The sequence below is a fragment of the Glandiceps talaboti genome, chromosome 16, assembly GCF_964340395.1.
Source record: "Glandiceps talaboti chromosome 16, keGlaTala1.1, whole genome shotgun sequence".
In the NCBI taxonomy this organism is placed as follows: Eukaryota; Metazoa; Hemichordata; class Enteropneusta; family Spengelidae; genus Glandiceps; species Glandiceps talaboti.
Genome location: NC_135564.1, coordinates 7068181 through 7095724, shown reverse-complemented (window position 1 = coordinate 7095724; position 27544 = coordinate 7068181). Strand labels below are relative to the sequence as shown.

The 27544-nt window shown below is 35.3% G+C and overlaps 1 protein-coding gene across 2 annotated transcripts; it reads left to right on the top strand.

Moving 5' to 3' along the window:
- Positions 1-1278: 1278 nt before the first annotated feature.
- LOC144447312 (uncharacterized) lies at positions 1279-25640 on the top strand. 2 transcript variants are annotated; one of them, XM_078137264.1, is made up of 11 exons: positions 1279-1544; positions 9858-10092; positions 10432-11903; positions 12276-12391; positions 12876-12934; positions 13802-13959; positions 14870-15029; positions 15693-15751; positions 16548-16668; positions 18462-18494; positions 21464-25640. In XM_078137264.1, exons 1-11 carry the CDS (start codon positions 1298-1300, stop codon positions 21957-21959), a joined length of 3156 nt encoding a protein of 1051 aa, XP_077993390.1. In that variant the 5' UTR covers positions 1279-1297; the 3' UTR covers positions 21960-25640. The 2 variants fall into 2 exon arrangements, with proteins under 2 accessions (XP_077993390.1, XP_077993391.1); XM_078137265.1 differs by lacking the exon at positions 18462-18494.
- The last annotated feature ends 1904 nt before the right edge of the window (positions 25641-27544 follow it).

The window sequence follows — 27544 nt, the reverse complement described above, 5'->3', positions numbered from 1 at the left end:
CCGATCGAGCTAGGAGTTCACGCTCTGATTCCGCTTTCACTGATTTTTTCAATACTAATCTGCATATAAGGAACTGAGTAAAACTGAAGCGTTACCAGACATGATCTTTTACACTTCGTGTTTCACCATCTATCAAACCTTGCCAAGTTTTCACGACTCTTGTAAGTTCGGAAATACCCTTAAAACCTTGCAATCGGTCCACAAGATAAAAAAAATAAAGACTTACAACAACAACAACAACAACAACAACAACAACAACAACAACAAAGAAAAACAAAGTAATCAACAATTGAATAAATTGGCTTTTCAGTGAACTCTTGTTAAGATCTCATACCGAAACTATGGACTACCAAACTAAGATCTAGAGGGTATATCCAGTCTAATCGGAGCACGTTTGTTACAGGAAATCATACCATACCCAGTTTGGATGCCTATCTGTCCATTCCTCTCTCCATCCCTCTCCCATGTACCGTGTAGTATCTAAGACCACTATAGTGGTCTGAGGTACTATGAGTTAACTATGTATGATATCGACTTTCATTCATGTAAAATAAGTATTTAAAAACCCAAGCATTACAAAAAGTCTGTATTCAAATGATAGAATCCTACACCCTCTCTAACATATCAGTGACTGACTTGAACAGTTTTGTAGTGGATACCCTTACACCTGCTTCGTGAAAAACTACCTGCTACTCTTATTTGCTGACGTAGCTTTCTATGGCTTCTTTGTGGGACGAATGTATACCTATTGTGTCATAACGATTGTACTGGCGTTTTAAGGACATGACCCGTATGTGTAGAAGCTGTGTGTCTATTTAGATAATAGCAAAGGATTATCCCACTCTGAGGAGAGACGTACGTTAAAAATCTCATCTCGACAACAGTTTTGACATGTACAAATTATGGTCGATACCGTTCGGTAAAAATATACATTACGTATAGCTAAAAGTCCATTCGCGTGCCTTACCAGCAGATGACGATTTTAGGGTCGATCTATTATTGTGCAGGGGTGTTTGAACACAACAATGAGTTTAAGTGATTGTAATATTAAAAATTTAAAAGTGTCAATGATCGTATTCTGAATTAAAATGGTTATGTTGTCATGGTAATGTATTCACGCAATTATTGTTTCTATGAATACGCTGGGATGAACACGAACCCCCGCACACTGGCAGTCACAAGAATGTTGTGACCCATCAAGACATTGGGCGTTGGTTCAGCGTGAATATAGTGGACTTTTTCAAAAGTACACTTCTAACCAACACTTAGTCAGGGCAGCAGTGGCACACCATTTCCTATGAGAGAATTCTCCATCCAAAATCACTTTGAGAAAATGGCGACTGTCAAATTACACACACTTCTATATCAATTTCTCCTTTGCCTCGCGTGTCTTTATGGGTCTTCGAATTCTGCAGTGACCAATAGCTATGACTGCGATACCATGTTACCAATTGCAAGTGATGATGTCTCACCACAAAATAGTGAAGCACCCTACATGCTGAGTACCGACGTCAACGAGTTTGCTCCTAATGGGGACATAGAAGGTACGTGTATACCGTTATCATTTTATAATCATTGTTGTGCCGGAATGTTTTGTAGTTAAAACACACGAGGAAGTACTTCATCTGTCATCCATTCTGATCCCTTATTTATCTACTCACTGCAAACTACATATTTGAACATGATAAATTTTGATAAGCTAATTAATTTGTATTTCTAATAAATTGATTAATAAATTGTTTTGTGTCGATTTCATTTTTACGACCCATGAAATTAAAGTAGGCACCCATTTCTAGCTGACGTCAGCGTGTTCTTCATTCGGCTGAGGAAGTACACAACACTACTCTGATCGCTGCCGGCTATAGTATGTGTCCCGGTCACTGCAAATCGCAAACAGAACTGACATCGTGAAAACAGTTCTTTGTTTTCTGTAGCTCCGTGTACAGGTGCACATAACCAAAATAAATTGATGTTTCCCGTCTTTAGAAGTAACTTAATCTTGGTGAACTTACGTGAGGGAGTTAAGAAATCCGATAGGCCAGTAATGGTGGCTGCTACTCCAAATGACATAGTAATTATTTACATATACGAAACATAAAAACATAAGAACTACACTCGTACTAAGTATATGGATTATGCCAAAGAAATGATTTTTTAAATAATTTTATACGGTATGTGGAAAAGGACAGCTCCCACTTGTGTTGTCCCGTACGAGCGCAACAGGTGTCCGCTACTGTGTGTTTTTACTGTGTAGTTGGTAATATTTACACAAATTAACGACTTATCATAAATGGTTCTGATGACTAATTTTAGTTCCGATGTCACTATAAATCAACTAATTCCAAATAATTCATTTCTATCGTCCGAGATCTACTTACGTTTTAAGCGATGATTTAACCATGATATCTAACTAAAATGCTTTATCAACGTAAGTTAAAGTGTTTATTTTTCAACACACGATAAAGGGGTGACAAGAGAGAACAATGTACGGTGTCCCGGTACAGTGCGTGACTCCAGTCAACGTTGGAATTCGGTGACCCGAGTGAGGTGACATACGAGAGTCGGCGTCATGTACCTCTGTGCATTGAGTTGACGTTAATTTGTCAGTTACCCTGACAACTTTACATTCTTACACCGTCCCTCACAAACTCACGGAACTAAAATAAAAGTACGCTAAATGCTGCTTCCATTAGAGACAGGATGGTCCCGTGGTGGGCTACCTTGGTAAGTTGTACATTGACAAGTGATGAATCAACTTTTCGCGACATCAAATTTTTTTTTCGAACACGTTTAGTCTCAAACTTCATTTTGCAAAGACGGATGTAATAACAGGGCTCGTTTCACTTCCGTCTCGACTGCTATATGCGAACACAAAGTTTAAATTTGGTCATAGATAGCTATATCACCTATATGGTTGAAATAACAACGAAACAATGGAATATTGTTATATCGATCGCTGCGTACGTTGTAGTATCTAAAGAATGTAAAGTATGCGAGTATTTGCCAGGTTATTATTTATGTCGGAATTGCGGATCGACCCGAGACTCACCTATATACTTGACTTGTTGAATGGGTTGCATTGTATCACGCGTGAATTTATCATCAGCCGTGTTTTCACATGGTAGTAACATTGTAACATTGTATTGGACGTTATCAGCATAACAGTCAATACTACACTACTACATAGGTGTGGGACTAAGATTTCGAAATCAAAGATTTATTTTCAAGTATTTTGTTAGTTCTTGGTGGGGTCGTATTACTGTGTGGGTTGGAAAGAGTGTGTCACGCAAGGGACTGTTTATATATTCATAATTGGTACTAAATGTCCTACCTTTCCCAACGGTGTCAACAATCGCACTATAACTGATGACCGGTGTCAAACCACAATGTGACACAGTGTACAACCGATATCACGATATCTTATACTTAAATAGATAAACATACAGTACACACATCAGGATCACCTACAGATCACAGTCGCACCCTGCACAGTGTGAATCATGCTAAAACCAAGGTTGAAACTAACAAGAAATACTTTATACTGAGGACAGTCAGGCAGGGGGATAAAGAAAAATAAAGGATAGAAAGAGACAAATGAACAGGTAAACATACATACATACATACATACATACATACATACATACATACATACATACATACATACATACATACATACATACATACATACATACATACACACACACACACATACATACATACATACATACATACATACATACATACATACATACATACACACACACATACATACATACATACATACACACACATATATACATACATACATACATACATACATACATACATACACATCCACACATGCAAATACTTGCATGCATGCATACATACATACATACATACATACATACATACATACATACATACATACATACATACATACATACATACATACATACATACATACATACATACATGCATGCATGCATGCATACATACATACATACATACATACATACATACATACACAAATATATACAAAATAGATACAAAGGTACTGCTACAGATAACTAAACAATAGAGATAACAATATCGCATAGCAGCAATAACATTATAAACACACATTCCTATGTGACAAATCAAATGATTACTCGTTAAGGACCGCTACAGAATAAGTGACAACAAGTTTAAGCTACTATACCCTCGGCAAGTGACAATGTAGCCTGTAGAGATACGATGTGTCGTGCTATCCTAGCCACTGACATAACTAACAGGAAGAATTGAAGATGAGATGAGAAGAAGCGATGACCAATGGGGGCGGAAAAACACGATGTACGTACGGGTATATCTTAGAGTCGAGTGACAATGTTATTTGATTCTCAACTACTTGAGATAATGTGTACTGTGTAGTAAGATCATTCAGACTCGGAAAGCAATATCGCATCCGTTTCGAAAATTTGTTACTCTTAATTTTAACCCAAAATATTGTAATGATGGTCAGAAGTTTAGGAAAAATACATCAACGGGCTGGATAACTTTTCATGACACAGAACTAAATCACCTTCAGCTTGTTATTACGTAGAATTTGTTATTAAGCTCAGAACACTGTATTGTTTGTCGGAGACAGATAACCTTCCGACAGATAATCTTTCGTGACCCCAAGCCTAACCATCGTAATTATTACGTAGGTAACATCCTTGTCTATGCGTAGGTACATGCAAATGTACACTATATCTATTGTTGAAACGTTAGCGCTAGCCGTAAGAATTGTCAAGCCTGGTAGTGATATTGATGACGCAAGAATTCGGAAATATTTCAAAATTGTCCCGCACAACGCCCTTTAATAATCTGTTCTGGGTCTCGGTGCAAGGTCATGAAGCTATTAGCATCTTACATTGTCAAGGTAACTAAGTTGTCAGGGACACTAATGACAAATTAAAAGACATCCCGAAGGTCGTACAGTTGTAAAACGTGTTAGAATCCCAAGTTACCTGGTATGCGTGTGTGTGTGTGTGTAGAGAGAGAGAGAGAGAGAGAGAGAGAGAGAGAGAGAGAGAGAGAGAGAGAGAGAGAGAGAGAGAGAGAGAGAGAGAGAGAGAGAGAGAGAGAGAGAGAGAGAGAGAAGAGAGAAAGAGAGAAGAGAGAGAGAGAGAGAGAGAGAGAGAGAGAGAGAGAGAGAGAGAGAGAGAGAGAGAGATAACGAACAACCACATTTATGTAAACAAGTTCGTGATAACGATTGACAGTACATATTCTCACCACTCCCAGAATTCAGAATTAGACGAATAGTTCAGCTGTCACTCCTGGCTGCACACTAAATTTCTCATTCGGTCGCACCGATTAATTAATATAAAGATATGACAAAACGTATCTGAAATGTTTTGTCCCTAAACGCATCTCCCACTAGTATATCGTGTTTATATTACTTTTGTTAGGTTTGCAAAATATATGTTTACTAAAAAGCAAAATATAAATCATTGAAATTACAATCTGGATATTAAAGTGAAACAGGATCCAGGAGCACTTCGCATATCTAAGGCACAAGACAATCTCAATGCAATACACATACGTTTAATACAACTCGGTGCATGCCCATCATTTTGAGTTGTGTGTTCTTACTTTCTATATGCTATACCACAGACACGTAATTGTCTGTGGCTATACCATAGACCCTCCACAGGGGTCTATGGCTATACACACCAAGAGTGTTAAGTTAGCATATCTAGTGTCAGTACCATACATCGTGGTTGGGGGGGGGGGACTCGAACACACTCTGATGACCAAATATCAGAGCATGCAGTTTCACTTTAGTCAGGGTGCGGTCAGGTGTGCCCGCTAGCTACTTCACAAACGCGTTGGAGCGTTTTCAAGAACACAGTAAACTGAAAATCAGATGTACAATAATTGAATCAAGTGAAATACGGTAACCCCTTTTAAGTACGTATACAAAGTAAGAAGTAACCACCATTAATCGATAACTCTATTTAAGGCAACGCGTAAAACGTATTTCACTAACAAGACAATCGCAAGCAAAACTAATACTGAACCCAATGTTCGATTTGATTTGTGCCAGCTGAACTCCACCGGATTGCAATGGTTGTATGTAGACATATATGTGATGCTTAATGACACAATAGAAATGATTAGACACAGTCAGGGATAATAAATCATTCTGAAAGATAGGAAACGGTATGTATGGCCTTAATGATTGGCATGTAACAACTTGTTTGGCTATATATTATACATTCATGTATATGTTACTGTGTTGGTGGCAACTGACTGTACTTGCAATTGATTGATGACTCGTTTGTGATTTTTTTAAATGACATTTTCTTAAGATTGCTTAACCGAAGAGAAATATTCCAAATTATCAAAATATAGGAAACTTATGTGCTTGATCTTAGACGAAATAAGTTCAATGCTTGGGGAAAAAATGTAGTATTTCACGTGTTTTAAAAGTTAGCCGTATTTTAAACAAAGGTGTCGGTGAGCATGCGCATGGTGGTCGACCTACATCCGTATGGCTACAACACGCGGAAATTGTTCAATCATCGACCTCTGGGGCCCTGCCCCCCCCCCTCCCCCTCCCCCGGCCACGCTTAAATATTACTTGTAATATATAATTGTACAGTGTCCACATCTACCCCATATGAATGTTAATATTCTCTATCAAAGTACCGTAGTCTATATAGTAATTACGAGACATTACGTTTTAAGAGAGGGGGTTCCCCTGTCAACTATTTCATCTCATTTCTCGTAATTATCATCTTTACATTTTAAAAGAAATTTTTGTAAAAAAAAAATCTGCTGAAAACGACTACATGTGATACAATAGAAAGACCAGTCCTTCAATTTTGTCATCGTATCAGGATTGGCTACGGTCCAATTTAACAAGATTTAATGTAGGTACCCCACCTAGAGTGAGATATATAAACGTCAAATTTGAAAATAAACTTATGGTAGAATTAGATTTAAATAAGCAGGGTGCCAAATATAAATAACCCGGCTGTCATCTATATGCCTCTCTGTGAACGGTGCGACCGAGGAATGCATACCTGTAGGGACTTTGTCGGAAGACACGAATTGAGGTCACGTACTTGGAGCGAGACATGATGGCGGGCTATATATTGTTGACAACTGCACATAGCCCTACCCCCGGCCTTAAACGCCAATGTATAGAAACAATATCTATACATTTATGTGGCATAATTTAGGATATGAACGACTATTTAGATTTCCTAATAATGGTTATACTGGTATAGCACCCATCCTGTTAAAATCATGTGATGGATTAAGAAAATTACGATTATCAAAATAAGCGATGCGTTTTTGAGGATTTCTCCTGCGAACCTGGCAATTTTACTGCCATTTCCTCTGAAGCGCCAATCCTGTACTTATGGTAAGCACGATAAACATCTGTCTGTCCAACCTATACGCACCAACTCCTAGTCCAGCACCCAACCCAGGTACTGCCCGGCACGACAATTTGAAATAATAAAAAAAAACTCAATGCCTGCACGCACCAATGGTTATCAAACCATAAATTACAAAAATAGCAATAATTTCTCGAAGTCGTATTAGTAGTAGTGATGGTGGTGATGATGGTATCATTAGCTAGCTAACCCAATGAGAGACTTCAGCCCGACATCGTTGTATTTAATTTCCATTAACCATTAACGGGGTGTCATCACATTTGTTGAAAAGTTATATACTAGTAACCGCAAAAAAGTCACGTGATGACGATAATACCAAAACAATATACTTGAGTGCACTGTATTTAACGTAATGGAACTGCTACTTACCACCTAAAATCATATGCATACTGCCGGAATGTATAGAATGTTAAGGACTTGTAATTTCTACTAAATTCAAACATTTGTTATCGGCTTAAGATAAGGTGAAAGATTTCCATTCCGTGGAGTAGGCACTTTCATAATAATCTTGCGGGTCGTGCAATATTATTACCCGCATAAGCCATAATGAGCTAACCGTTATCAACGACATATTTACACAAGCTAGAATGATTGATAATATTATTCAATAATACACATAATGTACACTAAAAGTAATTACATGAATTAGATATGTAACATATAATTATATCTTGTTTTCGGCTAAAATTATATCATACACTCTACAATTTCGGCTAAAACCAAATCATACACACTACAATTTCTGCGGCAAATCCAAGTCGATTTTAGGGGATAGAAATGAGAAGAGTATACACTACTAGGCGTAGGAACTAAGACTGGCGGACTTCTTTCAATCACTGAGTAAATTACGCCATGTCGTTCTATATCATGTTTGAATAACCTACGTGAGCTCTAAAAGTTTAATACTAGATTTGACGCATGATTGGATATATCAATCAATCAATCAATCAATCAATCAATCGATTGATTGATTGACCAGTAAGTCAACCAAACAACCAATCAACCAACCAACCAACCAACCAACCAATCAATCAATCGATCTATTGATCAGTCAGCCAACCGACCGACCAACCAACCAACCAACCAACCAACCAACCAACCAACCAACCACTCGCTCGCTCACTCACTCACTCACTCACTCACTCACTCACTCACTCACTCACTCACTCACTCACTCACTCACCCACCCACCCACCCACCCACCCACCGACCCACCCACCCACCCACCTACCCAAATTTCTGTAGCAATGTTTTGTTCAGTAATATTTCAGCGATATTGGAACAAATCTCAAACCACCAATCAAGTTGGTCTAAGGAACAATATAACTATAATTCAAATATTAAATGAAAGTAACCATGGTAACACCTCACATAAAGCGGTAGGCAGTGTTTTGTGATGTCAAGAGTGACGTGAAGTCCATATATATACTGTTATCATATTTATTGCAAACAGGTTAAATGCAGTAACTACAACTGATGAGACGAAAGACACAGAAAATAACAAAACAGATACAAGCACACTCACACACACAATCCAAGAATTTTAATTATCACTGAACACAACGTAATGTTTCCCGATGTCTCTACTTGTGGCTGGTTACCAACACATTTAAAGTCGTGTGTTTGCAGAAGACTGCTAATGCTATTACCTGCATTATTGTCGTTCTATGCAACAAGTCATCAGCACTCAACACTTTAGTTTCCAAATGTTGACACACTAAAGATTGACAAAGAGTCTACTGATTGAATAATCGGTTTCAACTAATATTGCGACTGTTTGTACGAATCTAATACCAGTACACATGTACTGAGGTACGTCGTGTACATGTCGTTCAGTCCTCACCAGATCTTGTCAGTGCTGGCTGATAGAGCGACGTGACGTCACATTGTGTCTTACAGACTATTGTCAACATGATTTTTATCATTCCTTTGTTTCCATGGCAACTATTTAAATATAATATTAATGTTTACCGAATACTCATCTAAATCAAATTAAGGATCCCAACGTACATAACATTCTGCATTGTCTCCTGGCATTTTGTTATCATGAACGGTTATATTTGTAACAGTTCAAACTTCACATGTACCGTTATTTTTTTTTGTATAGCAATCCTTCAAACCTGTTCATAGTAATATGCATGTATGGTTATTTACTGACTACACAATACTCTTGCCAGCCTTGTGAACGTTCCTGTTATTTTCAAGCACCATAATAAAATAACATATTTTATTTTTTTTAGATAGGATTCAGTCTATGTCTCTGTGTGTAAGATGTGAGTGTGTGTGTGGTGTATGTATGTATGTATGTATGTATGTATGTATGTATGTATGTATGTATGTATGTATGTATGTATGTATGTATGTATCAGCACAGGGAAAAAGACAAATAACTGCAATTGTAAACACACTATACTTAATTGTTGAATTCCGTGTTTTTTTCCACAGTTACCTTAACTGGAACAAATGATGAAATATTTGAAGACTTCTTTATACTGGCAAGACGGGAAGGAAGTATTGGTAACATTGGTAGTTTTAAGGAGGATGGTGACAATACACAATTATTCAACTGTAGTAACATACAAAATTCAGCTATTTCTGGGTCTGAAACTTTTAGTAATGCCTCAAGTGTAACGGTAACATGGACAGCGCCTACAGACATATCAGATAATGTGTATTTTGTGTAAGTATGGAAATATTGTTGCAACCCATGCAGTTTTACGTCTGTGTTGTGTTCTATATCAGCATCTTCATGCACTTCAAAATGTGCTTCTGTACCTTACTTTGCCAGTTTGATGAAAGTAGTGAACTCTGTTCATGTTTGAGTACCATAAAGAAATTAGATATTTTGATATAAATAACTTTAATATAAAGTACCAGTAGTTCAGGTTTTTGACACCTACGTACATTTTAACCCTAATTCGAGTTGAACTTTCAGCAGATCAACTGCACAAACTTAGATACACTTGTACCTGGTAACATCCAACAGTAATATATATGTTTGTTTGTTTTATCTTTATAGTGCTACAGTAGTACTAAATGACACTATCTTTTGGACCAATGTCACATCAGGGATCATCTCTTTGGTCTCAACCACGCCTCAACCAGAAACAACAACGATGATGACAATGTCCAGGACAACGACACAACACAGCACTGGTGGTCTAACAACACAGCCATCAAGCACTGGTGGTTCAACTGAAATGCCCTCTACAACTATGGATATGAGCACAGCTTTTCAGGAAACAGACTACACGACCCAATACAAAACCAGCAATCCTGTGACTTCACCTGCTATTTCGACAACCAGTCGACTCACAACTCAACTAACTACCCATACTACTGAGCCAGCAACAACCACTTCCGAGCCAACCACTACTGCTGAACCAACTACCACAATGGAACCAACCACCACTATGGAACCAACCACCACTATGGAGCCAACCACCTCTATGGAACCACCAGCAACAACTACTGCTGAACCAACTACCACTATGGAACCAACCACCACTATGGAACCAACCACCACTATGGAGCCAACCACCTCTACAGAACCAACCACCACTATGGAGCCAACCACCTCTATGGAACCAACCACCACTATGGAACCAACCACCACTATGGAGCCAACCACCTCTACAGAACCAACCACCACTATGGAACCAACCACCACTATGGAGCCAACCACCTCTACAGAACCAACCACCACTATGGAGCCAACCACCTCTACGGAACCAACCACCACTATGGAACCAACCACCTCTACGGAACCAACCACTACTATGGAACCAACCACCACTATGGAACCAACCACCACTATGGAGCCAACCACCTCTACAGAACCAACCACCACTATGGAACCAACCACCTCTACTGAACCAACCACCACTATGGAACCAACCACCACTATGGAACCATCAACAACTATGGAACCAGCAACAACTACTGCTGAACCAACTACCACAGCTGAACCAACTACCACTATGGAACCAGCAACAACTACTACTGAGCCAGTAACAACCACTGCTGAATCAACCACCACTACAGCTGAGCCAATAACAACCACTGCTGAACAAACCACCACTACAGCTGAGCCAGTAACAACCACTGTTGAACAAACCACCACTACAGCTGAGCCAATAACAACCACTGATGAACAAACCACTACAGCTGAGCCAGTAACAACCACTGATGAACAAACCACTACAGCTGAGCCAGTAACACCCACTGATGAACAAACCACTACAGCTGAGCCAGTAACAACCACTGATGAACAAACCACTACAGCTGAGCCAGTAACACCCACTGATGAACAAACCACTACAGCTGAGCCAGTAACAACCACTGATGAACAAACCACTACAGCTGAGCCAGTAACACCCACTGATGAACAAACCACTACAGCTGAGCCAGTAACACCCACTGATGAACAAACCATGAAGCCAACTACCACAAAGCCTATGACAACTATCCTTGTGACAACAAAACTACCAGGTAAAACTTTTTAGCCCCCTTCAGTGCATTGTCTGGAGAGACAGAGCGAGGCTATTACAATACATCCTAAAAAGACACTGACTGTAAATTAAGTACAGGTATCTAAAAAAACAACTTGACACATTGTAACGTAGGATAAGTAAGAATGCGGTGTCTTTCAAATTTATTGGTAGTCAAAAAATTGTCACCAAACCACTTTTATTTTGTTATCTTCAAATTCTTGGGAGAAGCTCTACCACTTAGTGGACATCATTTGACTTGTTTAATGTTCACAAGAAATTTATGTTAATGATTACCCCCCCCCCCCCCCCCCATAAAAATCATAAAGTTACAGAATGTGCCCCTTTAATGCATTTTCTTGTTTTCCTACAGTTCTTCAAGATGTGGTAGCACTTCAGTTCAAAATGAATGATGAAGCATGGGATGACAAATTAAAGGATAAAACTAGTGAAAACTTCTTAGCACTTTCACAAGCTGTCATAGATGACGTAAGTTCCAGTTTAATCACGGGTACCCAGGAACCATGTAATAAACAAACACACAGATAACAAGAAAGAAACGTATGCATACATTTTTCTGTGAAATTGATTCCCAAGACCAGAGAGAAAGCCCATGTTCCATGCCACATACATACATACATACATACATACATACATACATACATACATACATACATACATACATACATACATACATACATACATACATACATACATACATACATACATACATACAAACAAACAAACAAACAAACAAACAAAAATAACCCTGCACAAGTATGTGAAAACACAATACACATATGAATAACTATTTATAGCTTCCATTAGCTATACATGTATATATTTAGGCCTGTATATTTATATATGTTATACAGTTTTTATATACTTACAAGCAATACATTTTGTAATGCAGACAGTACATTTTCCATCATTTTAATTAAATTTTGATTTTTGTGCCATGATTGTCTTACAGCTTGACAAGTTGTACAAAGATGAAAAACACTACAAACAGACTAAAGTCAATCGCTTTATGTAAGTACCACAGTCACAAAATAATTGTTGCTGTAAACAAGACAATAAAGTTTGTTATCCTGGCTTAGTCTGTAAGATATGCCATGGCGTGGCACCTCATCTATCCTTCAGTCCCTGCTTTGTGTGTTTATGTGGGAGTGCTAGCTGATAGTTGTGGTATGACATGTTCTATCTTACAGACTATTACTCACTTTGAATTCTGTATTTCTGAAATTTGGACTTTTTTGTGGTGTAATATTAAAATTTGACACATTTGGATTACTTGGTATTTCTATTTCACTATATAGTTGCAAAAAACCTTACAAAGACAGAAAGAATGATTTTGACTAAAATACAGGTGAAATGAAGTTGCCTTGGTGATGATGTTTTTGAGACAAATATAGACACAATTAAACCCTAGACTAACAATAACAGAGACATAACACACAGCACAGGATCCTGTACGTAATCACATTGAAAAGTGATAAACGTAAGCTTCGATATTCTTTTACAGTGCTGTTGAAACAGGCTTCTACTGAAATGATTACACATGGACTTGATGATTTTAATGGCTTTAATTGTTTACTTTTCAACTGCTAACTTAAATCAACGTGATTGTTTGTTGGTATCTCTATACTGGTTTCTTTTGCATTTGAAGTTGTGTATATATGTGTGTGTGTGTGTGTGTGTGTGTGTGTGTGTGTGTGTGTGTGTGTGTGTAAAAAGATTGTTGCATAAGTGAAACAGCAAGCTATCTTCATTTCTCCAGTAAAGCCTAATACCCTATTGCCTGTCTACAAACACTAGCTAACAGGGCTTACATATCTATTGCATTGCTAATATGGGGATGAAATAAATTTCTCTTTGTCATATTTAACTTTATTTTAGTGAAGGAAGTGTCATTGCAGAGACTGAGATTCATTACAACAAGGCATTGTCAAAGTCAGAGAGGTCCAATTCTGTGTCTGTATTGTATGATCATGCAGAAAATAATGGTACAATTGCAAAATCTAGTATTGATGATATTAAGACTCAGAATGAAGATGGTAAGTATATCAATGTAATATAACTGTATGTTGTATAATTTCAGAGTTCAATTTTTTACCCCATCTAACAGGTTTTCTAGGTGTTAATGTTAATAAAACTTTTTACATTTTTGATCTATGGAAATGAATTATACAATATTCTTACTCTTGCCATGTTTAAAAGTTATAAAAAAATATTGATAAATTGAGTAGTCTGTCGTACAACATTTCACAATGGGATGGAAAATGACTTTATATTTAAGTTAATAAAATTTTATATGGAAGATATAGTTATGCCGTTTTAAAACAAGAGTATTAGGTTTTCACAATTATTTTTCCATATTTGGAATTTCATTGCCCATATTTGGAAAATCATTTACCATTATTAGGTAGTTTTTGTCATTATCACATAATATTAGAATATCCATTATAAGAATTTCATTTTCCATATGTGGCATTATATGCGTATATTGTAATTCATTTCCCACTTTCAACATTTCACTTCAGATTTGAAATTCCACTTGCAATGTTTCACTATCCGCATATCGTCGTGTCAGTGCAGTATTAAGGTCGTATCTGCCTATACAATTGCATAGCAGTTACGACCTTACTGCACTGACAAGACGATATGATATTTCACTGTCTATATTTGGTATTTCAAAGTCCATATTTGGTATGTGCCATCCGTATCCATATTTGGTATGTCACCATCCCTATTTGGTACTAGATACTGTCCATATTTGGACAATTATTTTTTTCTTTCTTAATCTGACAATTCCTTAAAAGTTTCTTTGAGTTATAAAAATGAAATCAAAATTAATAGCAAATATCAAATAAATGTCCCACTACATAAAAATGTTTCTTAACATTGTATTTACAAGATTTTTTTTAAAAGATGTAAACTAATATACACATTTTGCTTCTGTTACAGGTGACTTCGTACCATTGGATGCATGTATTATTTTACCGTGTCCATCTGAAATGACCTGTGAAGTTGATGGGGATACTTGTATTTCTCAGTGTTCAGAGAACCGTGACTACTGTGAGCATGGAAAATGTGAGGATAATGCTGATGGTATAATTACATGCGAGTAAGTAATTAATATTCAAATTTAAGTAATCATTCTCAGCCAATCACAATCCTCCACTGTTAATGTATTTATTTTCCTATTGATTTTGCCCACAAATACACACTTACAAAGATTATTGAGCAAACACATTTAGTCCTAGGCACTGCTTTTGTTTTTCCGAACAGAACTTGCGTAACAGAAATTCAAGAGATAAATACATAAATATACAATGTGACAGACAACTTCATGTCATCAGCACAAGTCCAATTTTTACATGATTAAGTCTGTCAGCAACTTTATGACTGACTAAGAAGGTAGAACTTTACTTACAGGTATCAATTATGACTCACCTAGGTGGTAATATTCTATCTTAGGTGACAATTATGACTTACCTAGGTAGTAGGATTCATTTACCTAGATGCTTTGATTCCATCTTAGTTTTATGACTTACCTAGGTGGTATAATTTCCATCTTTGTAACAATGACTTACCTAGGTGGTAGACTTTATATCTTTGCAACAATTATGACTTACCTAGGTGGTAGACTTTCTATCTTTGCAACAATTACGACTAACCTAGGTGGTAGAATTTCTATCATAGCTAGTAAGAAATATGAAAAGTAGTTATTCTGTATGTTCAAATCTTGCAAACATTTACCAAAATAAATACTTTCTTAAATTTCTAGCTGTCCAGAGGCATATGAAGGTGCACGTTGTGAAATAAAGAAAGAGGAACAAAAAGGAGGTAAATTGATAGTAAATCTTACTTCACTTTTTATAGCAACTCATAGCTAGGTTACGTCTTAGAAATGGTAAATACTAGACTTGTGTACCTAGTATCTCATATAAAAGTACTTAAACTTTTGACAAAGAATGCTGAAAGTTCAAACTTTGTAATTTCTGAGAGCAATGACCTTTTTTTTGTTGAGGTTTTCCAATCTAGTTGTTATTATCAAAGAAATATGGACAGTTTTGACGACAAGATGTGTCACCATGTTGTATCAACAAAAACTACTCTACTCATATACACCAACACAGACAAGTACTGGGTAACATTTGTTTAACACTGTACTATTGCAATATTACAAACTGGGAGTTGCTAAGGCCTAACAAAAAAAAATTGTGCTGTTTTGATTACACTCAATTTTAGAATAGGTAGGATAGGTAGGTTTCTTATTTCATTTTTTAAATATTTTTTTTTCATATGTGAGTGTCTAGTTCAGGTTGTTATGTTTTCCATATGTGTGTTATTGGTTTCTTCTCATCAGATGTACAGCCATTATGCATTGGAAAAACAGTTTTATATTGTCTTTTTAAGTTGATGTCAGTTTCCACATCCACTATTTCTTGCAAGATATCACATTTTTTTATGATTTTATTATTTTTTTCTCAAATGCGTAAAAACAAGTTTAGGGTCGGCAGTGAAAAACTAGGTGGGGTTGGGTAACTGGAACCAAACCATTTTTTTTGTAGGCCTAATAGTAAAACTCTGAAAGAAATGGTTGTCTGTACACTGAATATGAATATTGTCATTGATGCAGGTGGAGGTAGCGGAGACCTGATTGGTATTATTGCTGCAATATGCATTGGTGTTCTTTTACTTCTAATTTTGGGATATGTATGCATCAAATATTACAGAAGATCAACTAAAAACTCATACAGGTAAGTTTTATGCCATATCTTAAAAATTTGTATCTTATCAAAGATAGATTAAAATGTATAATAGCATAGAATGTATGTATTAGTCATATTAAACCTACAATTATAATTATCACAATACTTTATCCATACTATACTATTACACACACACACACACACACACACATATATATACATAATACAACAAACCATTGTTCATATGTTATGTACTATACCATGCCACCTGTTAATTATATCACATGCCATGCCATAAAAACAACTATCATAAATACATACACACACACGCATGCATGCACGCACACACACACACACACATACATACATACATACATACATGCATACACACACACAAACACACAGAGAGTATATTACATAATATAGTATATAATATAGTGTATTATATATTTACATCAGAATCTAACTTGAGTTGAATAATAGGATGTACATGGAATATAACATCATTTTGTTTCAGATACTTTATTTCTATGTATGATTTCTCTATTGAAATAAACATAGATATCACAACAATGCTGTGGAGTGAATCAATCATCATGTCTGCTGTATGCTTTACAAAACTACATTTCCAAGGGAATCATTAATTTATGAAAAACTGTTCAACTAATATTTTATCTAGTACAGACTAATATCTCACAGTTCACTGGCTTTGCTAAATTGTCATCATTTGACATTTTATTGTTATCAAGCAGTGATGCATAATTGATATGTTTACATGACAAGATGACTTTATTAATTGAAGATAACACAATATGTTTGATGGGCAGAGTAACCATTAATGTGAGAACGTGGGACAGAAACCTGGGGACTTATGGAAATATTCCTATAGTTCATTCAACCCCTTGATGTGCCATCATCTGTTATGTTAGTCAGGAATATCTCCCAATTGGGATAATTATTCCAGTTGGGATAAAAACATACAATCTACTATCCCTCTTTATCCTGATTGGAAGAAATAGATAAAAATTATCTCTGACTGATAAAATACCCTACAAACACGTTTACTGAAAAATTGCCCTGGACAACCTATGTCTGACTACTGTTTTTTTGTAGATCTCTGAGAGTAGAATGTATATGTCGTAGTCAAGTTGTGAGTGTCAGATCGTTCAAAGGTCATTTCTCTTGGTCAAGATAAAAAAATTATCCCAATCAGGATAATTATCCCAAACAGGGTAATCATTTATCCGATTGTTATTATCCTGATTGGGGATATTCCTGGCTGTACATGACTCTAACATTTACTGGTCTTTGTGCTGTCAAACTGAGGAGTTATGGGGATGTACCATACAAGGGGATACATTGACAGAAAAAATATACTTGTAGCATGCTTGATCAAAGAACAAATCTAGAATACAGGCAATTTAATAAAGCCAGTGTCCTCAGCTTCTAGCTTGTGATGGTGAGAAAGTCTACTGTGTGGTCAGTGTGTCCTCTAAAGATAGCCAAATTTTGTTGTGAGTCAAAACGATAAAAACTGACATTTCTTGTGAGTCACCACATAGTAAGAGATAGGGGAACACCAAATTTTGGTACGTCACTAGAAATTGTGTGCATCAGTGGCATATTCAAATTGGCTTAGAGGACACACTGCACACACACACACACACACACACACACACACACACACACACTATACTATTTGAGTTACAATGAGAAGTACCGTACAAGTGGTTTTTGTAACTGAAATATATCTTCAAGTTCTATCGTTTAGTTGTACCAATTAGTTGTGTCCTATTTGCATATAAATCTGAAATATTGACAAAGACTTTAATTTGATATAGGTTACATGATCCTGGAGCCCACAGACAAATAAGGTACAGATTGTCAAGGCATGATTTATTCTGAACCTAGTAACCATGTAGATGTGTGTAGAGATTTGTAGACTCTTCAATCACCTTCCCCTAATATAACAAGATGGACGCCAACAACTGAAATTTGAAAATACCATTCCCCACCCCCACCCTCACCCCAACACAAAAATATCATGTAAAAGTTGTTTATTCTCAGTAATTTATACATCTTTGACTTCTACTTTTCTTTGATGTTGGAAATGTATGAACATTTTCAAACAATCAAAGGAATGGTTTATGGTAAAAATTTACGACACATTTTCATTTTAGGTATTGCATTTGAAATTTGGGGCCAGTTTGTCAACAAGAATTTCAATTTTTTTCTGTTGTTATGTCCATCTTGACCAATAAAAATTCCCAACACTTACACATTGCATGTATTGACATTCACTTCAACACACATCCAATACATCTAGTGCACTGGATCTTGCTTTAAGTGCATGTGAAGGCTATAGAAATTAAGGAAAGCATTACAGTTAGTACTGATTTGGTCAACTGGATTTCTATACCCCATGCACTTGAAGCTTGATTCACAGCTGGTGTGTAGTGTTGATTGCAATTTACCAGTTTGCAGTTTTCTTCATCTCAGAATTGTCATTCATATGCATACACTGTACCACTGTAAATTTCAACAAAGAAATCAGGCTGAGAATTGCACATTTTTGTCAACAAATTATCAATTTGTTCATTTCATAACGGTGTTGTAAATCCATCAAAAACCATCATGTTGAGCTATTGTGAACTAAGTTCAAAATTTTCATTGAAAATTTTAGATGGTGTGATGTCATTTGCATACTCATTTGCATATGTGTGACATCATTTGCAATCAATTCAATACTGACTTTGTTTTTATGATAACTTACAAGTTGACCTTGTAATACTAATAGCAAAAAAATATGCCCTTTCCTTGATTCAAGGACAAAACACAATAACATTCTGAGATGTGTATTAACCATAACTACTTCAACACTATATTGTCTAAGTAACAGGTAAACTAGGAATGTATACTGTAGAAACTTAACAATCGACTTCCAATAAATAACAATAAATCTGATAAATTAAGCTGCCATCTTGGATGACAAATTTGTGACCTTTGACCTCGCACTAAACCTTTACAACTTTACTAAGTGTCTGAGTCACTATACAATAATTCATCCTCTGATTAATTCCAAACGAGGGAATTTTTAGTCTGCTGGTAATCAGACCCTGATCAAAACTTTATGGTGTAAATTCTTCTAAAACTGTAGGAAAACAGTCGAGAAAGTCTGAAACGTTTTTACTTATGACAGATTGTAACCATGAAAATAACAGACAGAAGATAATTTTATGATCTGTACTTATGTTACTTCAATTTTTAAGTAGTTTTAATTTAAGGTATAATTTTTGTACATCCTAACAAAACTTCAAATGGTCTGAACAATATACACAAACACCAGTCTTCAGTAATGACACAAATTTTTGTAATCAGTGGTAAATTTTAGGAAGTTCCATTCAAAAAATCAGGACAAAATAAAAGGAAGTTATCATATGATACAGAAGTATATGCTACATTGTCAAAAGTTAGTCAGAATGCCATATAACTTATATCTTACAACAGTTTTAAAAACTTTACATCCAATATGGTAGCTAAATGTTCAAGCTCCTTCAAACTTATCAATAACCTATATCCTATAAAATCTGCCTTTTCTCACTGACTAAATTGTCTGGCCTTGCCATTTTCCCAATCTTTTGATTTTCTATCTAATAATAATTCTATAAATAGTTTGGATAATTATTTACAGGCTCTCCTCTGGAACTAAATATTTGGTAACATGATCTTCTTCTTAAACCATTGTCAGATACAGGCAGAACTGTCTACTAATAATTAGATTAATAGAACAATTGAATGATGTCATTTTTGTGGGTGTAACAGTACAGCTAAAACAGGGAGTGTTTGCCAGAAGACTGTACGTAACATAATTTTAGTGATCAACGCAGATCATTTGGCCAATTGAGATTGTTGTTTTATATACTCTAGTAATAGAACAATTCAGTTTATTGCTGAACACAGCAGGATTGTGATTGAAGAAAGAGTTTTGTGTATGTTTATTTAGCTTTTGAAACTTCCCTCAGTAACCATTGTGCTGTATTCAGTAGTAAAAGTGTTGTTATCAATCAAGTAAAACAACTTAAAATTCCAAAATGGTCAACTTTGATCATAAATGTATGTTACATGTAGTCTTCTGGCAAACAATATTGTTCGTTATAGTTGTATCACACCATGAATTTAATGTATACATCTTGTTATGTGACAATGGGGGTCACACTGGGGGAGGGGGGGGGGCAATATGAAGCCATTGCAAAGTTTCTACTGGTTGTAAAAAGTCGTTATTTTAATCGTGAATACAAGCAACAAATTTATTGACATTCTCAGTAAACAGACACAAAGTTAGAGAAAGGCAACTGTAATGTTGCTGAAAAGTTACTTGGTTGTGCATAGACAGTAATATAATTATGTCATACTGCTCATGATCTTGATCTTGAAAGAGGTTGGCCCATGAGTGAGGGTGCCCTGACACAACATAACCTAGGTTGAGAATCAACAAACTTACATTCTCAGGCTTCATATTATACCCAAGTAACAAACGAGGGTTTCCTGAATAGGTATTGAAAATTATTAACTGTAAATATCTTAAGTATCTTTCTAAAAGAAATATGAATAATAACTAGAAAAAAGTAAAGTTTGCGTGTTTAATATACAGACTAGTGTCTGTTTCAAATCTTTGCTGAGATAGGAGAAGTGAGTATTTTGTAAAATGTGTAAATGCTGCTATTAAGTAAATAAGTTTTCAATCCTTCTGTTGAAGTCTTTCTACATGGGAAGACAGCGTGAACTGTAGAAATAAAACTGTGTATGTGACAATGGTTTAACACTTGATTGTTTTCTGTTGTAGCTATAATGGCAAGGCTAGTGGTGATGATGCTTGGGTTAGTCAACATGGTCAAACCAACCCTACATATGAAAGAGATGTACATCTACAAATGGATGAGATGGATGTAAATGGTGACAGTACACGACCAGCATCAACAGTTATGACAAACGGAGGACTTGAAGATCCAGTAGGGTATGACACAGTGGATACGTTTAAGACGGGTGATACTGATGGAAATAAAGATGAAGTCAAAGTTGACATAGAACGCAACGGAAGGAAAGATGATGATGGGGAGGAGGATGTAAAGAAAGAGGATGTTTCTGAAACTGATAGAGACAGCGGTACGGGGAACGGGAATGATGACCAGGAGAGTTCTGGAAAACAGGATAGTGCTGTAGGAACAGGAGATGGTAGCATTAATGTGAACGATGATGATGATGATGATGGTGTTGATGATGATGACAATCTTACGACCTTTAAACCTCTAGTTCAAAGTGATGACCCTGCGCAACTCTAAGACCTTATTTGATGTCATTGACCATCAGTACACACAAAGTAGTTTCAGACACTGCTGTTTGGAGATTTTTTTCTGTATCCGAAACCTCAATCTCTTTCTGTATTGATGCAATATCTAGTCTTTAATGTGTATATTAACAAAGTGAATTTTTTTTGCCAATCTTGCTTTTCAAAATACGGGACAGAGAGTAGAGATAGAGTCGTATCATTTTGGCTAAATTTACTGTATTCCTAAAAGTTAAACAAACTGGTTTCAGTAAATAGTACATAGTAGGCATAGCCTTGTCTAGACATATGAGGATTTTCCTATCGTCTCCCCTCATGCCTAGCACTTCCCTAACAGTTTTTCACTTCAATGAAGCTTCAGCTAGAAAGCCAGCACAAACTCATACAATAGGCTTTTTCAAATGTTAGATGACATCAATAGTGTCACCATGTGATTAGATTAGAACCAATGAGGAGATGCATATGATTACCATATCTGGAGCGTCGCCATGTCTATAATTTTAGATTTGAATACACAGCCATTTGGAAAATGCTAGTCATGAGGGGAGACAATGGTCAAAATCCCCACATCACTAGACTCTAGGGTATCGTGGGCTTAACTGTAAGTATACATGATCTCATCAAACCTTACTTAACAATGGCATATAACAGTGTATGCACCATGTATATACCCACCTTAATAACATTTAAACGTGGGTGAAGATATTACCTTTAAAGTCTATATTCAGATGCCAAATTTATATTGAAATTTAGGTGTTAAAAACATATGTCTGGCAGAGCTAGAGAAAAATTTAGTCAAAAAAAAAAGAATAATTAATTTCTATATATGCCATAAATTTGATAGTACGGTAGTAAGCAAAGACTGGGATTGAAATGGGGGTTAAAGAAATAGCAATCAATTCAATATGAATCTATCTTTGCAACATAATCAAAATTTGTAAATCAGGGTATTAGTAATTTTTATTAAACCACTGAGTTTATTCCCAGGTGATATCACGACAGGTTGCACCCATCGGTTCATGCCAGAAAATGACCACACACCATAAAATACAATTAGTCACTCACAAGCTTGGTCATGCCAAAGTACATGTATACCCACGCCCTAAGAAACTTGACTTGTTGGACCCTTGGCTCATGCCGAAGTATAACTCCACCCTAAAAAACTGCATTTTAAAATATGAAATGGCTTATGACCCAACTGTGTACGATATATAAATAGATAGAACCAAATAGAAATACACCTTTCCATTAAATACTGCCCTCTAGTGATAGCAAATGGCAATGTCATCTGTGAAGTACAATCATTTCGGGTTGGGGATTTTAACAAAATAAATTCTGCAAGGTGTTTTTAGGTGTGTTGTACTAAATGACTCATCATGATAAGTTATACACAAGTGTGCTACTTGAACATAGACAATATATCATACCTAATGCATTTAAAACTAAATTGCCGTAGTAAATGACTATAAATAGTTTTAAAATGATCATATATTTTACATTAAAATGTGAAATTTAATTGCGGGCACTTAGAAGCTGTCATTAGAATTTCTAAGCATATTTTTTTTAAATTCTTACATTTTTATCTGATAATGTGTGATATGGGACTTATTATTTTTTGTCAAAGACACATCTCGGTACTTATTGTTTTTTCAAAGACACATTACAGATTTTTTCTTCTCCAAGTGTTTGGTTTTTATCTTTTGCCGTACAGGCAAGGTCATCAATCTCATGAATTTACAGCTCTACTGTATTCAGTAGAAAATATGCCAGGTCACCAGGTCAACATCTAGACTATGTTTTATTTGACCTCTTCAACTTTGACCCTTGACCTTTCAATTTATGAACAAATTGGTAGAACCATTAACATATAGGATAGTCAATTTTACAGCTGTTTAAAATACCTTTGAATTTTCATTCCTTTTTGTGCCAAGTCACCAGGTCAACACCTAGAATTTGTAATTCAGCTTCAACTTTGACCCTTGACCTTACCGTTTAAGATCAAATTGGTATCTGCAGCTATAAACTGTTAGGGTTGTGAATTTTACAGCTATTTACATAAAGCCTTCGAGTTTTCTTCCTTTTTTTTTGGAAAAAATTTGGTAAACGTTTGACAAAACATGAGAAGTTCCTCTTGTTGAAACAATGTGAAATTCCAAGGGTATTAAATTTCCAACTAGGAACATCTCCAAAAATAACACAATGGAGATGTGAAATACGAATTTTAAAAGTTTCAAATCCTGATTATCACGACTTTGTTACAGTCACGCTTTAAAAAAAAGTGACATAGTGTCTAAGTAGTCCACGAAGAGAAATGAGAAGTGTGCTGTTGTAAACCAAACACAACTTTTAAATCTGTGGAAAGGAATTTCTCGACAAATGCTTCCTGAAATTTGACCTTAACAACAGACTGATGCATAGAGTCAAACTAAATGAATAAAAAAAACAACCATATACATCAAAGTTATGTACATATAAATCATACTTCTACTAATTAATAAATCAGTAAAGATATATGTATTTGATATAAACAGACCAGCACAAATTTTAAGGGGAAGACCTGTCCAGGAAATGGATGTATTTTCATAAACTTTAGGTTCTGGAGTCATATTTCGTGATTTAGTATCACATAAATTTTGCACAATTGCCAAGAAACATCAAATTGAAACTCTATTTCACCTCTATTGTTCTCATACTGGTTCACTGTTGCATCATGGGACTTAGCAGACATATATATTTATTAGATGAACACTGAATATTCATGACTCCAAAATTCTTAATACCTTTAGGCAAATTGTCATGAGAATGAATATTCAATGAAATGACTGTCAAGAATCCAAAGTTTATGAAAATCTGATTTCTGGATTGGTGGTTCCCTTTAACAAATAATTCCCTTTTGTGTATTTTGAAGAAAGTCTGTTTATGTGTACGGTAAAAGCAAAGTAAAATGTATATTGTTAGATAACTTAGTAGTACAGTAGTAGGGTAGAAATACAACATGTATAGAAATGTAGTGTAGAACTAACATTATTGGAATATCTATATGTGTTTGTTATTTATTTACTCAAAGTGGGTGAACTCTTATTTCTGAGGCTGGTTAATATCATGATATTACCATTCCCATAGCAACATTAACCTTCTACAGGATTATTTAAGACTTTCTTTACTCTGATTTGGGATTTATGACATAAATTTTCATTTTTTTAAGTAGAAATTGGAACAAAATGTCAAAGAAAAACTCAAAAGTTGGTGATTAATGTTGACAAAGTTTAAGAAACTGGAGTTATTGGAGATTGATTTCATTTTTTTTTAGTTCTAGTAATCATGGTATCTTGTGTGTAAAACTAAAACACACATGAAAGTTTTATCATGTTCACAATTCAATATAAATATGAATTTTGTATTATATTGGGACTTCAGCACTCCTTTATCAATTTTCATGATTGTTAAAGTCTATTTCTTACAACCCTTGCAGCAGTACTGTCTAGAGATGTCTCTGATCAGAATGTTGTTTTTATCAGCAGAAGACAACACTGGCTTTGTAGGTGCCGAAAAGTCTTCTCCTTATCACACTACCAAAATGACATACATGAATACAAAACAACAGTGGGTGCCTCTGATGTAGGGTCATGTCATGTTCTTATCAGTTTGTTTACGTCTGTAAAAGTCAGTGCTAAGTCTTACACCATACCACTAACTTTTACAGACATAAACAAAGTGATAAAAGCTTTACATGAATCTACATGGGCAGCAATCACTGTTGTTTTTGTATCAATGTATGACAGTCTGATAGTGTGATAAGGAATAGACTCTATAGTGTCATAAGCAACTATTGATGAAATGAAATTCTGACCAGCAGCAGCAACTCTAAACAACTACTGCAAGGGTTGTACTTTAACCTAACCTCTTTATTTCTTATTTTTAACCTTACATGTAAAAATCATATTTATTCTGCAAACATTTTATACCTCAGTAGAATAGATAAACATATAATTACATTGTCATGGTTACACTACATGTATATGCAAAGTTCGTTGCCGTGGTTACACCACCTTCAAAGGTCAAAGCTGTACGATAGGAGACATTTGTTTCTTAGATAAATATAGTTAGTTATTTTTTTTCAGAATCTAGCGATTTATTAGCCTTTGTAGTGATTTATTTTATAGTTTCTTCTAGGTAGGTATTCAGAATTGTTTGTGTCTTAAATTAGGTTATTTAGAAATTTACAATAAAATCTAGGGTGTGAGTGATGTAAGTGTCTACACAGGTCATGAATTTGCATATCTCACTTTTCACTCCCTACAAATAGAAAAAGACAAAAAAAAAGAAAAAAAGGACAAAGTTCTTGATGCCATAGTTCGTTCGTTAATGAATAAATTTTTTAAAATTTTACAAAAATGTAAAAAAAAAAGTTACAAATCAAACCCTGTAAGTCGTCTTTGAAAATGGGAAAATAAGAAAATTTCATATACTGTGCAAACTGAATTTTCCACTTTTTGTCAAAGACCATATGTATGTATTCAATTATTAACCTGGGCTCTATAATCAAAGAAATTATCAAATACAATGAACTTTGTAGTCATTGGAAAAAATATTTTAAAAAACATCACTTTTTTTATAAAAAAATGTTTGGTGCTATTAAAAGTGAAAGTTATAGAGACAGTTTCTGAAAATTACACCAGTCTTGAAAACGTGTATCAAATTCTGCAATAATTTCTACAATAAAATTGTAGATTCCTTACTCAATGAGAATACTGTTTCCATAGTAACACTTCAAATTTTACATTCAATGCCTGCAAAGAGAGTTGCCACACATGTTCGGCAAGATCTTTCAACGGAATCTGGCAGCCATTTTGTTTTCCTGAAAATGTGTCCTTCTCTCGGTTGTAACTAAACTATTATAAATTGTGTCTGTTTGAGTACAGTGTCTTCACGTTGTTTTTTGATTGTCAAAACAGAAATAAAAAGTGTCTTTGATCAAGTATACATATTTTCAACATTATTATATCAGAAACCAAATATTTTCTATGATAGATTTAAAGAAATTGGGATAAATTAGAAAGAATATGACAGTAAAATAATTTATTTTCCTGAAAACAGCATTAATTTTTTTTTCAATATATCAAAAATTTGCCATTGTCAAGTATTAAAACTCTGATTACATTTACAATGAGTTTAATTTTGATAAACTTTTCAGAAATAAATTTTGTATCTTATCTTGTTATCTGGGAAGTTTTGTTTTTTTAAGAAGAAATAAAAGATGGCTAATGTTGGCAATTGTCAATGAATTTGATTTTGTTGTGTGTATGGTATATAGGTGACACTCTTTCATTACTACATTCCTCACTGTTGATTTTGTCAGTTAAAAAGAGAAAAAAAAGTTTGTGTGTACATGTTGGTGATGCTTTTGAATTCATAATCATACTCGTATTAAACAGTAAGGATGCTTTAGAAATCAGATGGACGCGATCAACCATGACGAGTTCCAAATTTGAGCAAAGCAATAACTTTCACTCATGGTTGTGGTGTGGCCATCCTTACCATGAGTGGAGTTGTGTTTTTTTTTCTTCTGATCTGACCATA

Bases quoted from the DNA above. Each gene is read 5' to 3' on its own strand.
- LOC144447312 (XM_078137264.1), top strand. From the start codon at position 1,298: ATGAGAGAATTCTCCATCCAAAATCACTTTGAGAAAATGGCGACTGTC. The intron at 11,904-12,275 runs GTAAAACTTTTT...GTTTTCCTACAG, and splicing joins TGTGACAACAAAACTACCAG to TTCTTCAAGATGTGGTAGCA. The intron at 15,030-15,692 runs GTAAGTAATTAA...TTAAATTTCTAG, and splicing joins GATGGTATAATTACATGCGA to CTGTCCAGAGGCATATGAAG.